This window comes from Macaca nemestrina, chromosome 9, assembly GCF_043159975.1.
Source record: "Macaca nemestrina isolate mMacNem1 chromosome 9, mMacNem.hap1, whole genome shotgun sequence".
NCBI lineage: Eukaryota > Metazoa > Chordata > Mammalia > Primates > Cercopithecidae > Macaca > Macaca nemestrina.
The window spans coordinates 30,954,496-30,967,415 of NC_092133.1; the positions used below are offsets into that span (position 1 = coordinate 30,954,496).

The 12,920-nt window shown below is 46.1% G+C and overlaps 1 protein-coding gene across 1 annotated transcript in view; it reads right to left on the reverse strand.

Moving 5' to 3' along the window:
* The window catches only part of LOC105478335 (WW domain binding protein 1 like), a 79,319-nt gene extending 66,399 nt beyond the window's left edge, over positions 1–12,920 (reverse strand). The window contains exon 1 of the mRNA XM_011735494.3: positions 12,721–12,920. Coding sequence (XP_011733796.1) covers positions 12,721–12,810 — 90 coding nt within the window. The 5' untranslated portion in view covers positions 12,811–12,920. The remainder of the gene's footprint in view (positions 1–12,720) is intronic.

The following is a 12,920-nucleotide window of genomic DNA, read 5'->3' on the forward strand; positions in this document are numbered from 1 at the left end:
TCTTTAATAAAAATACAAAAATTAGCCAGGCGTAGTAGTGTGTGCCTGTAATCCCAGCTACTCAGTGAGCTGAGGCAGGAGAATTGCTTGTACCCAGGAGGTGGAGGTTGCAGTGAGCCAAGATCGTGCCACTGCACTCCAGCCTGGGCAACAGAGCAAAACTCCATCTCAAAAAAAAAAAAGTAACAGTCCTAGCTACTCAGGAGGCTAAGGCAGAAGGAACACTTGAGGCCAGGGATTCAAAGCTGCCGTGCACTATGACTATGCCTGTGAATTACCACTGTACTCCAGCCTGGGCAACATAGCAAGATCCTACCTCTACAAAAAATAAAACAAGGCCGGGAGCAGTGGCTCATGCCTGTAATCCCAGCACTTTTGGAGGCTAAGGCGGGTGGATCATGAGGTCAGGAGTTCAAGACCAGCCTGGCCAAAATGGTGAAACCCCATCTCTAGTAAAAATACAAAAATTAGGTGGGCATGGTGGTGCATGCCTGTAATCCCAACTACTGGGGAGGTTGGCAGGAGAATGGCTTGAACTAGGAGGCGGGGGTTTCATTGAGCCAAGGTCGTGCCACTGCACTCCAGCCTGGGCGACAGAGACAGATTTCGTCTCTTTAAAAAAAGGTGAAAGGTATTTTAAAGCTGGGTGACAGAGCAAGACTCTGTCTCAATAAATAAATAAATAAATAAACAAATAAAACAAAATTAGCTGGACACTGTAGTGTGTACCTATAGTCCTAGCTACTTGGGAGGCAGAGGCAGGAGAATCGCTTGAGCCCAGGAGTTCGAAGCTGCAGTGAGCTATGATTGTGCCACTGTACTCCAGCCTGGGCAGCATAGCGAGACCCTATCTCTAAAAATAAAAAAATTAAAAAAAATTAAAAAGGGGCCTGGTGCAATGTCTCATGCCTGTAATCCCAGCACCAGCACTTTGGGAGGCGAGGCAGGCAGGTTACGTCAGGAGTTCGAGACCAGCCTGGCCAACATAGTGAAACCCCATCTCTACTAAAACTACAAAAATTAGCCAGGCATGGTGGCATGTGCTTCTAGTCCCAGCTACTAGGGAGGCTGAGGCAGGAGAATCGCTTGAACCTGGGAGTCGGAGGTTGCAGTGAGCTGAGATCACACCGCTGCACTCCAGCTTGGATGACAGAGCAAGACTTCATCTCAAAAAAAAAAAAAAGGCTTAAAGCTCAAAGAAAAGCAGCAATCAGCTCTAAGGAAGAAAAATGGAAAGTCAGCCATTGTGCCAGATCACACTGGGGTGGGTTTTATGCTCCTCACCCCCTCCCAAATGTAGCAAATGGATTTGCAAAACTTAAAGACAAATTATCCAAGGAAAAAGAAAGGAGTAAGCAGGATGAACTCACACTATTCAATTCTGTATTCAAGTTCCAAAGAGCTACAATATTCCAACATCCTGGTGTAGAAAGCCAAATAGTAATTTCTTCTCCCAAATGAACCACTAAGAGAGAAAAATATTTAAATCTGATCAATAAACTAAGTTGTGGTTTTTTTGCTTGTTGTTTCTGTTTGATGAAACTGCCAGGTGGGGCCGGGCGCGGTGGCTCAAGCCTGTAATCCCAGCACTTTGGGAGGCCGAGGCGGGTGGATCACGAGGTCAGGAGATCGAGACTATCCTGGCTAACATGGTGAAACCCCCGTCTCTACTAAAAATACAAAAAACTAGCAGGGCGTGGTGGCGGGCGCCTGTAGTCCCAGCTACTTGGGAGGCTGAGGCAGGAGAATGGCGTGAACCCAGGAGACGGAGCTTGCAGTGAGCCGAGATCAGGCCACTGCACTCCAGCCTTGGAGACACAGCAAGACTCCGTCTCAAAAAAAAAACAAAAAAAAGAAACTGCCAGGTGGGATTTTAAATGAGGAAAATAAATTAGGAAATGGCAAACCAAAAAGCAACATGTAGAATTCTGAAAAATACGAGTATTTTCTCCATGAATGCATGCCTCTGATCTGAAAGGATGTGTAATAAAAGTGTTACAGTGTAACATTTGTCTTGCTAGATATTTAAAAATCAAAACAGACATGTTTTCGTAACTCTCCACTCTAGGACCCATCCTTCCAAGCCACAAACAGTCTTGTAACATCTTACATTTATTTTTACCTCTTCCAAAAATGTTTAAGTTAAATTATTCTAAACACCTGAGATCTTGAATCAAAACTTAGCTTTGGCACTGTGAGAACAACAGTACCAGGAGCAGAAGATAAACAACTCCTCTGATTTCCCACAGAAGAAAGTGTAGAAAGGAGAAAACCAAAAGTAAATAAACCACAGCTATGGGAATGTAACTGAGTAAGCAAGCATATCCCAAAAACCCAGACCATGCAAGACAGGCGATCTGCAAGTCTGAGAGGATGACCTACTTAATCCCCACATCAGGAAAGCTCAGAATTGTATCAACACGCCTTAAAATTCAATAGGATGGGATTTGTTTCCCCTTTCTTGACCTCCAAGGTTGCAATGTTCTGAATTTACTTGTGTGTGTTTGTTTGTGGTTTCCACATAGCATGCAGTTTTCAGGCCAGACTTTGCTCCACCTAGTGGAACTGAAAAGGATGGTTCAAAAGGGAGACCTCAGCCTGTCTACTGTATGCCACCAAGGAGACAGGCCACCAAGACCCTCTGTTGCTGCAGCGTGTGCCTGTAGTCCTAGGTCCTTGGGAGGCGGAAGCAGGAGAATCCATCACTCGGTGGCTGCTCTTACTGGCTGTGCAGTTAAGTGGGATCAGTGGCCCCAGTGATGTCCACGTCTGGGGTAGTAGGAGCAAGGAACCAACCCAAGCCATTCTACCACCTGGAACCTGATGATCTCCCAAGTGTTAGCCCTAATAGCTGACGGCAGGAAGGGAAGAGGTCCTCTCAAGGGTATGGGTGGACAGGCATTCAAAAGACAGGTGAAGTTTTGAATCCAAAGCCATGCAAGATACCCACAGCATCCACAAAGACCCGCCGGCTCAAACATCCACAGATGAGCTGCCTCCTAGGGGCCTGAAAAGAGGACTCTCCTTGAGACACAGCCATCCTGAGGTCCAGGACACTTAGCTTCTCTTGTGGCAGACCCTGAGAACACCTAATGATTTCCACAGGCTAAACGTGTGTGAGAGCAAACCAACGTTCCTGAGGCCGAAAATCAGAGTAGAGCCAGGACTCGGAATGGGGAAAGGAAAAAGTTCTAAGAACATGACTCAGTTCTGATTGGTTGCAGGACTGTGGAGGACACTGAGCAAATAAAGTAATTGACCAGCAGGTTTTCACTGGGACCAAAGCAAATCATGTTCTTAAAATAAAACCACATAGCAGATCAAAGCAAGAGGAAAGAAAGTTCAAGATGGGGTAAATAAGGGAGGCTCACCTGCTTACTGAATCACAGACCAAAAAATGTGTTTTTTTCAAAATGTTTGATGTTGGCTGACAAGACAGAGCTGACTGATCACATACATCAACAAACCTGAAAGGCAGTGAGATTCGGCATATCAAAGCTTCAAACCGTCCCACCGAAAACCTGCTGTCCAAGGTAATTTCCTACACTTCACAATGCTATGTTGTTCTTGCAAGAAGGCTGACCCCAAGCTCTGCGATAATGAACAGGACCTGGTAAGGCCACAGCAGGTCCCACTAAGCCAGGATTTCTCCACCTCGGCACCACTGACATTTTGGGCTGGAAAAGTCTCTGCCGTGGGGGGCTGTCCCGAGCATTCCAGGATGCCAGTGGCACTCCCAAGCTGTGACAGTGACTAATGTCCTCTGGAAGGACAAAATTCTCCCCAAACCTAAATTCAGACATAGAACAGAATCAAGAAAGTCACCTGCAAAATCTCCAGATCTCAGTTCCTGAAGTTAGTCTGGGGAGTTGATACTAACTTACAAACCATAATACACTCTGAGGAATGCAAATAGCAATGATGGTGATCATTATTACTATACTTAATAATCACTGAGTATATTCCAAGAGCTTTACATATATTATGTCTTTTCACCTCATGACAACCCCACACTAGTACAAGTCCCATTTTATAGATGAGGAAGCTGAGGCACAAAAAGGTTATGTAACTTGCTCAAGGATAGTATAAAGTTTGGAACTCAGGTGGTCTGACCCCAGAGCCCATGACATGACCACTATGTTTGACTGTACCAAACCCCTACTCTGGAAAGCTGTTAGATCATATCCCCCAATATACAGTCATTATCTACATACAGCTATTTAGTTTAAATTATTATAAGTAAATATCACATTGGTCGGGTGTGGTGGCTCACAGCCGTGAGCTGTATTGTAATCCCAGCACTTTAAGAGGCCAAGGTGAGCAGATCGCTTGAGCCCAGGAGTTCAAGACCAGCCTGGTCAGCATGATAAACTCCGTCTCTACAAAAAATACAAAAATTAGCTGGGTGTGTGTGTGTACCTGTAGTTCCAGCTACTAGGAAGGCTGAGATAGGGGGTTTGCTTGAGGTGGAGATTGCAGTAAACCGAGATTGCACCACTGCACTTCAGCCTGGGCAACAGAGGGAGATCCTGTCTCAACCAAAAAAAAAGAAAAGAAAAAGAAAAAAAGAAAACCTTAATTGGGCACAGTGGCACACACCTGTAATCCCAGCACTTTGGGAGGCCAAGTCGGGCAGATCACCTGAGGTCAGGAGTTTGAGAACAGCCTGGCCAACATGGCAAAACCCAGTCTCTACTAAAAGATACAAAAATTAGCCGGGCATGATGGTGCATGCCTGTAGTCCCAGCTACTCAGGAGGCTGAGACAGGAGAACCACATGAACCTGAGAGGCAGAGGTTGCAGTGAGCCAAGACCACGCCACTGCACTCCAGCCTGGGCAACAGAGTGAGACTCTTTCTCAAAAAAAAGAAAAGAAAACCTTGTGGTAAGTGAAATAAGCCACGAAAGACCACATAGGGTACCATTCCCTTTATATGAAATGACCAGAATAGGCAAATCCATAGGAATGGCAAGTAGATCGCTGGTCACTAAGGGATAGAAGAAAATGGGCTGGAAAGGGAAGTGACTGCTAACGGCTATGGGGTTTCTTTCTGGGCTAAAGAAAATATGTTAAAATTGGGTGGGGCGTGGTGGCTTCCGGCTGTAATCCCAGCACTTTGGGAGGCTAAGGCCGGCGGATCACAAGGTCGGGAGATTGAGACCATCCTGGCTAACACAGTGAAACCCCGTCTCTACTAAAAATACAAAAATTAGCCGGACGTGGTGGTGGGCGCCTGTAGTCCCAGTTACTCAGGAGGCTGAGGCAGGAGAATAGTTTGAACCCTGGAGATCACCCCACTGCACTCCAGCCTGGGCCACAGAGCAAGACTCCATCTCGAAAGAAAAATATAAATAAAAATAAAGAAAATATGCTAAAATTAGCACTGATAGTCACAAATTCTGTGACTATACTGAAACACCAATTTATGTATACTTTTAAAAGGGTGAATTTTTTGGCATGTAAATTATCTCAATAAAGTTTCTTTTTTGGCCGGGCGCAGTGGCTCAAGCCTGTAATCCCAGCACTTTGGGAGGCCGAGAAGGGCGGATCACGAGGTCAGGAGATCGAGACCATCCTGGCTAACACGGTGAAACCCCGTCTCTACTAAAAATACAAGAAAATTAGCCGGGCGAGGTGGCGGGCGCCCGTAGTCCCAGCTACTCGGGAGGCTGAGGCAGGAGAATGGCGTGAACCCGGGGGGGGGCGGAGCTTGCAGTGAGCCAAGATCGCGCTACTGCACTCCAGCCTGGGGCACAGAGCAAGACTCCGTCTCAAAAAAAGAAAAAAAAAGGTTTCTTTTCTTTTTTCTTTTTTTGAGATAGGGTCTCTCACTCTATTGCCCAGACTGGAGTGCAGTGGCGCGATCTAGGCTTGCTGCAACCTCCACCTATGGGGCTCAAGCGATTCTCCTGCCTCAGCCTCCTGAGTAGCTGGGATTACAAGTGCACAAGAATTTTTGTGTTTTTAGTAGAGATGGGGTTTCACCATGTTGGCCATGCTGGTCTCGAACTCCTGACCTCAAATGATCCACCCGCCTCAGCCTCCCAAAGTGCTGGGATTACAGGTGTGAACCACTGCGTCTGACCTGATTATATCTCCATAAAGTTGATATAAAAATTAAATATGGGCGGCCAGGCACAGTGGCTCATGCCTGTAATCCCAGCACTTTGGGATGCCAAGGTGGGCCAATCGCCTGAGGTCAGGAGTTCAAGACCAGCCTGCCAACATGGTGAAACCCCGTATCTACAAAAAAGTATGAAAAAAATTACCCAGCCGTGTTGGCAGTGCCTGTAATCCCAGCTACTTGGGAGGCTGAGGCACGAGAATCCCTTGAACCCAGGAGCCAAAGGTTGCAGTGAGCCAAGACTGCACCGTTGCACTCCAGCCTGGGCAACAAGAACGAAACTCCATCTCAAAAAAAAAAAGAAAAGAAAAAAAATTAAATATGGAGGGCCGGGCATATGGCTCACGCCTACAATCCCAGCACTTTGGGAGGCTGAGGAAGGAAAATCGCTTGAGCCAAGGAGTTCAAGACCAGCCTGGGCAATACAGTGAGACTTCCTCTCTTTAAAAAAATTTTTAACTAAAAAAAATTAGGCTAGGTGTGGTGGCTCACGCCTGTAATCCAAACACTTTGAGAGGCCAATGTGGATCACTTGAGCCCAAGGAGTTTTAGACTAACCTGGGCAACATGGTGAGACTCCCATCTCTATTTTAAATACACACACACACACACACACACACACACACACACACACATATATATATATATATATAAATATAATAAAAGAGAGAAGAAAAAAAATTAAATACAGGGCTAGGTGTGGTGGCACGCACCTACAGTCCTAGCTCCTGGGGAGGCTGAGGTGGAAGGATCGCTTGAGCCCAGGAGTTCAAAGCTGCAGTGAGCTATGACTACACCACTACATTCCAGCTACAGAAACTCTATGGGCAACAGAGCAAGATCCTGTCTCTAAAAAATAAAAATATGTAAATAAACAAATAAATATTAAATATGCTTCAAAATTCAGTTATCCTAGCCACATTTCAAATGCTCAGCAGCCACCTGGCTAAGTGGCTCCTGAATTGGATGGCACAGAGAGAGATCATTTCCAGCATCACAGAAAGTTCTACTGGATGGTACAGCCTTAGATGAATGGATGAAAGGCCTCCTGACCATGTGACAACAGCCTCCCTTTCCAGCCTCCCCCAGTTCCACACTCCTCCACACATACACACACAAAGCTTCTGCCACAGAGTACATGCTACCTCCAAAAACCACTCTCCATTTTCATTCTTCCACACTGGAATCCATTTTTCCCTTTCCTGGTTCATAGATATTCTACTCATCCTTATCAACCTTTAAAGTCCTGAACAAATGCTTTTTCCTTAATGAAGTTCTTCCTAGCACCCCATCTTCCTCTTGCCCTAGCAGAATCAGTTGCTCTGACAGTCCTTTGTTTGTACTTGCATTTCAGCAAAACCTCTGGATTACAATTCACCGTATGTGTTATCTGTTCTTGCCACAAGATTACCAGCTACTGGGGAACAGGGATTCCATACTCATTTGATGGTTCCCAGAGCCCAGAAATAATAGCCTGCTGCAAAGAGTAGACGTTTCAGTAAATGTCCATTCTTTCATGCCTACTGAATTCCACTGAAAGAGTTTACAGAAACTCAAGGTGCTGATTTTACACTTTGGTATATCAAATGCACTAAGAAGGTGAGGTAAAAGGGACTAGAATCTGGAAGTCTCGCATCCTACTATTGTACAAGAAGGAATGATGGTGATGGCATTGACATACCATTTGAAAGAAAGGAAAATGGAGCGGTGGCTCACGCCTATAATCACTGCACTTTGGGAGGCCGAGGCGGGCAGATCACGAGGTCAGGAGATCGAGACCATCCTGGCTAATACGGTGAAACCCCGTCTCTACTAAAATTACAAAAAAATTAGCCAGGCGTGGTGGTGGGCACCTGTAGTCTCAGCTACTCGGGAAGCTGAGGCAGGAGAATGGCATGAACCTGGGAGGTGGAGCTTGCAGTGAGCAGACATCGCACCACTGTACTCCAGCCTGGGTGATAGAGCGAGACTCCATCTAAAAAAGAAAAGAAAAGAAAGGAAAGAAAAGAAAGAAGAAAGAAAGAAGAATGAAATAGGGCTTCCAGGCTGAAAACTGGGCAATGGGGGTGAGTAAGGTGAGGTGGGAACCAAAGGGTATGCCATTGAGGGTTAGGTGGGAAAAAATAGCAGGAACTGGGGCCCCCATCCAGCTCGAAGTTTTAAGCTTGGCAAAGGAAAGGAAAGGTAAGGACTGCATCTCTAGAGATGTGTCCCTAAACCACTGGCTGAGTTACCCTATGAAAAAAGACATTTCTACCAAAACATTATTTTATTTATTTATTTTATTTATTTATTTATTTTTTTTGAGGCAGAGTCTCACTCTGTCCCCGAGGCTGGAGTGGAGTGGCGCAATCTCAGCTCACTGCAAGCTCCGCCTCCCGGGTTCACGCCATTTTCCTGCCTCAGCCTCCCGAGTAGCTGGGACTACAGGCGCCCACCACTGCGCCCAGCTAATTTTTTTTTATTTTTAGTGGAGACAGGGTTTCACCGTGTTAGCCAGGATGGTCTTGACCTCCTGACCTCGTGATCCGCCCGCCTCGGCCTCCCAAAGTGCAGAGATTACAGGCGTGAGCCACCGCGCCCGGCCCAAAACATTATTTTAAATAACATAGTCGGCCGGGCGCGGTGGCTCAAGCCTGTAATCCCAGCACTTTGGGAGGCCGAGACGGGCGGATCACGAGGTCAGGAGATCAAGACCATCCTGGCTAACACAGTGAAACCCCGTCTCTACTAAAAAATACAAAAAGCTAGCCGGGCGAGGTAGCGGGCGCCTGTAGTCCCAGCTACACGGGAGGCTGAGGCAGGAGAATGGCGTAAACCCGGGAGGCGGAGCTTGCAGTGAGCCAAGATCCAGCCACTGCACTCCAGCCTGGGCGACAGAGCGAGACTCCGTCTCAAAAAAATAAATAAATAAATAAATAAATAAATAAATAAATAAATAAAAAACATAGTCAAATATTCTGTTTAGGCCGGGCACAGTGGCTCACACCTGTAATCCCAACACTCTGGGAGGCTGAGATGGACAGATCGCTTGAGCCCAGGAATTCACGACCAGCCTGGGCAACATGGCGAAACCCCATCTCTACAGAAAAACACAAAAATTAGCAGGGTGTGGTGGCATGCACCTGTAGTCCCAGTTACTCAGGAGGCTGAGGTGGGAGGCTCACTTAAGCCTGGGAGGTCGAGGCTGCAGTGATCCAAGATCACATCACACCACTGCACTCCAGACTGGGCAACAGAGTGAGATCCTGTCTCAAAAACAAAACAAAAACAACAATGACAAAAACAAACATTCTGGTTAAATCTAAACAACCAAAAGAAACTCTGTGTATCTCAATCATAATCTAACTGGAGGAAACAAATGCCAAGGCTGTTGGAGTCTCTATTGTTTTCTCATTATTTTTTATTTTTTGAGATGGCGTGTTACTCTGTCACCAGGCTAGAGTGCAGCAGCATGACCTTGGCTCACCACAACCTCCACCTCCCAGATTCAAGAGATTCTTCTGCCTCAGCCTCCCGAGTAGCTGGGACTACAGGCGCACACCACCATGCCTGGCTAATTTTTATATTTTTAGTAGAGACGGGGTTTCACCATGTTGGCCGGGATGGTCTTGATCTCTTGACCTTGTGATCTGCCTGCCTCGGCCTCCCAAAGTGCTGGGATTACAGGGGTGAGCCACTACGCCCGTCCTTTTTCATTCTTTATAGATTTAAGCATTCATGTCTGTGAGCTGTAATGTCATAACCTATAGGAGAATTAAGTCTAAGTTCCTAACCACAGAATGAACTAGATGATGAACTTTCCAGGGCCTGCCTGCATAACAAGAAATGGCTGTTTCAATGCAGAACTGGTAACAGGGAAAGCAAGTTGCCCAATATCATTTATTTCTGATAGTAAATGTGTATGTAAAAAAAAAAAAAAAAAGATTTTAAGTAGATCAATTTTGTGGGAGAAATGCAATAAGGTGCAGATATCATTATTCGACACAGAATGAGTACAGGTAAGTCCTCCTGAATTCAAAGTTAGCTGGACTTCACTGTTGAATTAAGGACAGTGGGTACTTGAAGTAGCCCTGTGCCAAAACGGCCTTGGGATTTTTTTTCCTTACTGATTTGTACAAGCAACCCTTTCCCCCCCAGACAAAAAAAAAACCCAAAAAATACATTGACTAAATCGTGGTGGATTCAGAGTTAATAATTATATAGCAACTTGCATTCCAAAGGTTAAAATTCAAAACAGAAATCTCACTATAGATATCTGGTAGTCCCGGACAGAAAGAGACAGGGTATAAGGTGAGGGATGGGAGTGTATGGGGAGTGTCAGGAGTGAGGGTATGTGGGCGCTGGTTAGGAAGAGGGCCACCGCTCATTACAAAAACTTTCCCTCCTCTGCAGGAATTGTAACCACGTAACAGCTGTTGGTCAGTGCTAGCATTCATCCAAATGCAACAAAGTACAAAAGACACCTGTCCCCAAAATTAAGTATTAGAAGTGCCAGAGATACAAGAAAGCAGCCTGTGGTTTGCAAACTGCAATTAGGATACAATATTAACAATCCCCTTCCACATCTTCACAACACCTCCCAGGCTCCATGACCTAGTAGGAACCTCCACTTTCCATCATTCCCCTTGCTGAAAAAGTGGATCTAGTTCCTATCTTTGACCAGCCCATCTCCAAAGGCTCTGACATTCCTAAACCAACCCTCTACTGATGTCATTTATTGGTTATTGGGGACAGCCTTTTCAAGATACTTATAGAAACAGACACGCGCAAAGGAAAAGTAAATTCTGTGTTTACTATATTCTATATTTTGTTGTCTGAGGACTATAACTTTTCTAGTAAACAAAGAAAATGTATTTCTCCTTCCAGTTTATGATTTTCACTGGAAAAACAACCCCAACAAAGGCTAAAACAGAAGGGTCCCAACCCTAGAAAAGGGAATACGCTGGGCTAGAAAATGAGCTCCATTCCTTTCATATGGTATTTCTAGTATACACAAACATATCCTAAAGAAAAATTAGATGCTTCAATGCATAAATAAATTGTGGTATACAGACAACGGAAAGTTACTTGGTCATAAACAGGAATGAAGTACTAGTACACGCTACGATGTGAATAGGCCTTGAAAACATAACGCTAAGTGAAAGAAGCCAGGCACAAAGACCACATATTGTAGGATCTCATTTATATAAAATATCCAGAATAGATAAATCCATAGAGACTGAAAGCAGACTGGTGGTTGCCAGGGGCTGGGGGAAGAGGGAGACACAGAGTAACTGCTTAGTAGGGACGAGGTTTTCTGCTGGGGTGATGAAAATGTTTTGGAACTAGATAGAGGTGGTAGTTGCACAACATTGTAAGTGTACTAAATACCACTGAATTGTTCACTTTAAAATGTTTTTTGTCATGTGAATTTCAACTTATTTTTTAATCAGTATTTTAAAATAGAGGATAATGGGCAAAACAAGATGTATTTGTGAAAAGGCAGTCCTAAAACTCCTAGGGAAAAGATAAGTATTTTTGCTGGCACTCAGTTTCTGCTCTTGTTCACAACAGAAGTTCAAGCGCTAAGTTGTATAGACTTTGCCATTATGCTATGTGTCTATGTGTGTATGCCTTTCTGAAAAAAACGGGGAAAAGAACAGAAAGTGAAGAAAAAAGAATAATAAAGCTTTGCCAAATGCAAAGAAGGAGGGGTGATTGCCCCCACTGCACCCCACCCAACTTGGCACCAGGAGTAACGCTCTGGTTAGGGTTTCGAAATGCCAGCTGGAGCTGGAATCAGCACATGCAAGCTTCTCTGCCTGGGTAAGGAGCAAGCCACCCAGCAAGAAAAGCTGGGGTGCTCCATTTGCTGCCCATATTGGCATCAGAACCACCCTGTGGTCAAAAGCCCTGAGCTGGCTCAGATCAGAATCCGTGCCTTGCTCTCCCAGGCCAGCCAGCCTAACGGCAAGAGCTTGTTACAGCTCAAAGAGTGCTCCTCCTCCTGAGGGGTTCCACTCTGTTTCATCCCACCTGCCTTCTGAGAGTCCTGCCTCCAACCAAGGGCGCCATGGCTTACAGATTTAAAAATGGGGCCAAGTCTCTCCCAGGAACATAATAATTTTTTTTTTTTTTTTTAAAGAGACAAAGATGCCCTCGGAACTTTCCCCAGTCCATCCTGAAAGAAATATCCTCTCAGGATCCCCTCCTTCATAGGCCAACTCAATAGCCTGTGTACCCCTACACAGACAGACGTACATACTGCATTGCTGCCTGGGACACCTGCTCCACAGAGGGACACGAATAAGGCCCACATCCCCAGCTTGGCACCGCTATCCAGCCACAGTCACCCCAGCCCGCCTAACCAACCTGCCGTCTCAAACGCCCCTCACTCGCTTGGCATCATGCCTCTGCCACCTCCTTGACACCAAAATTGTCACAGGTGTCCCTCAGCTAAACACCGACGCCCCTTTAGATCCTGTCCACGCCAGGCATAGACGCCCCTCTCGGGACCCCTCAACTCTTGGCAACAACACTCCTTCAGACCCCTCCAGCCAGGCCTCGACGACCTCCAGGACCCAGCATGGCCCAGACGCCCCCTCCCCCTTACCTGCGGGGGTTCAGCCCTGGCTGACAGGGGGCTGGGCAGCGCCTGGAGGAGCAGGAGCGCCATGCCACCCAGGAGCCTTCTCCTCTCCATCCCCCTCCTGCTCCTGCTCCTCCGCCACGGCGCCGCCACCTCCCTCCTCCTCCTCCTCCCTCTCCTCCTCTACCCTCTTCTTCCTTCTTCCCTTCTTTTCCTGTTTGACT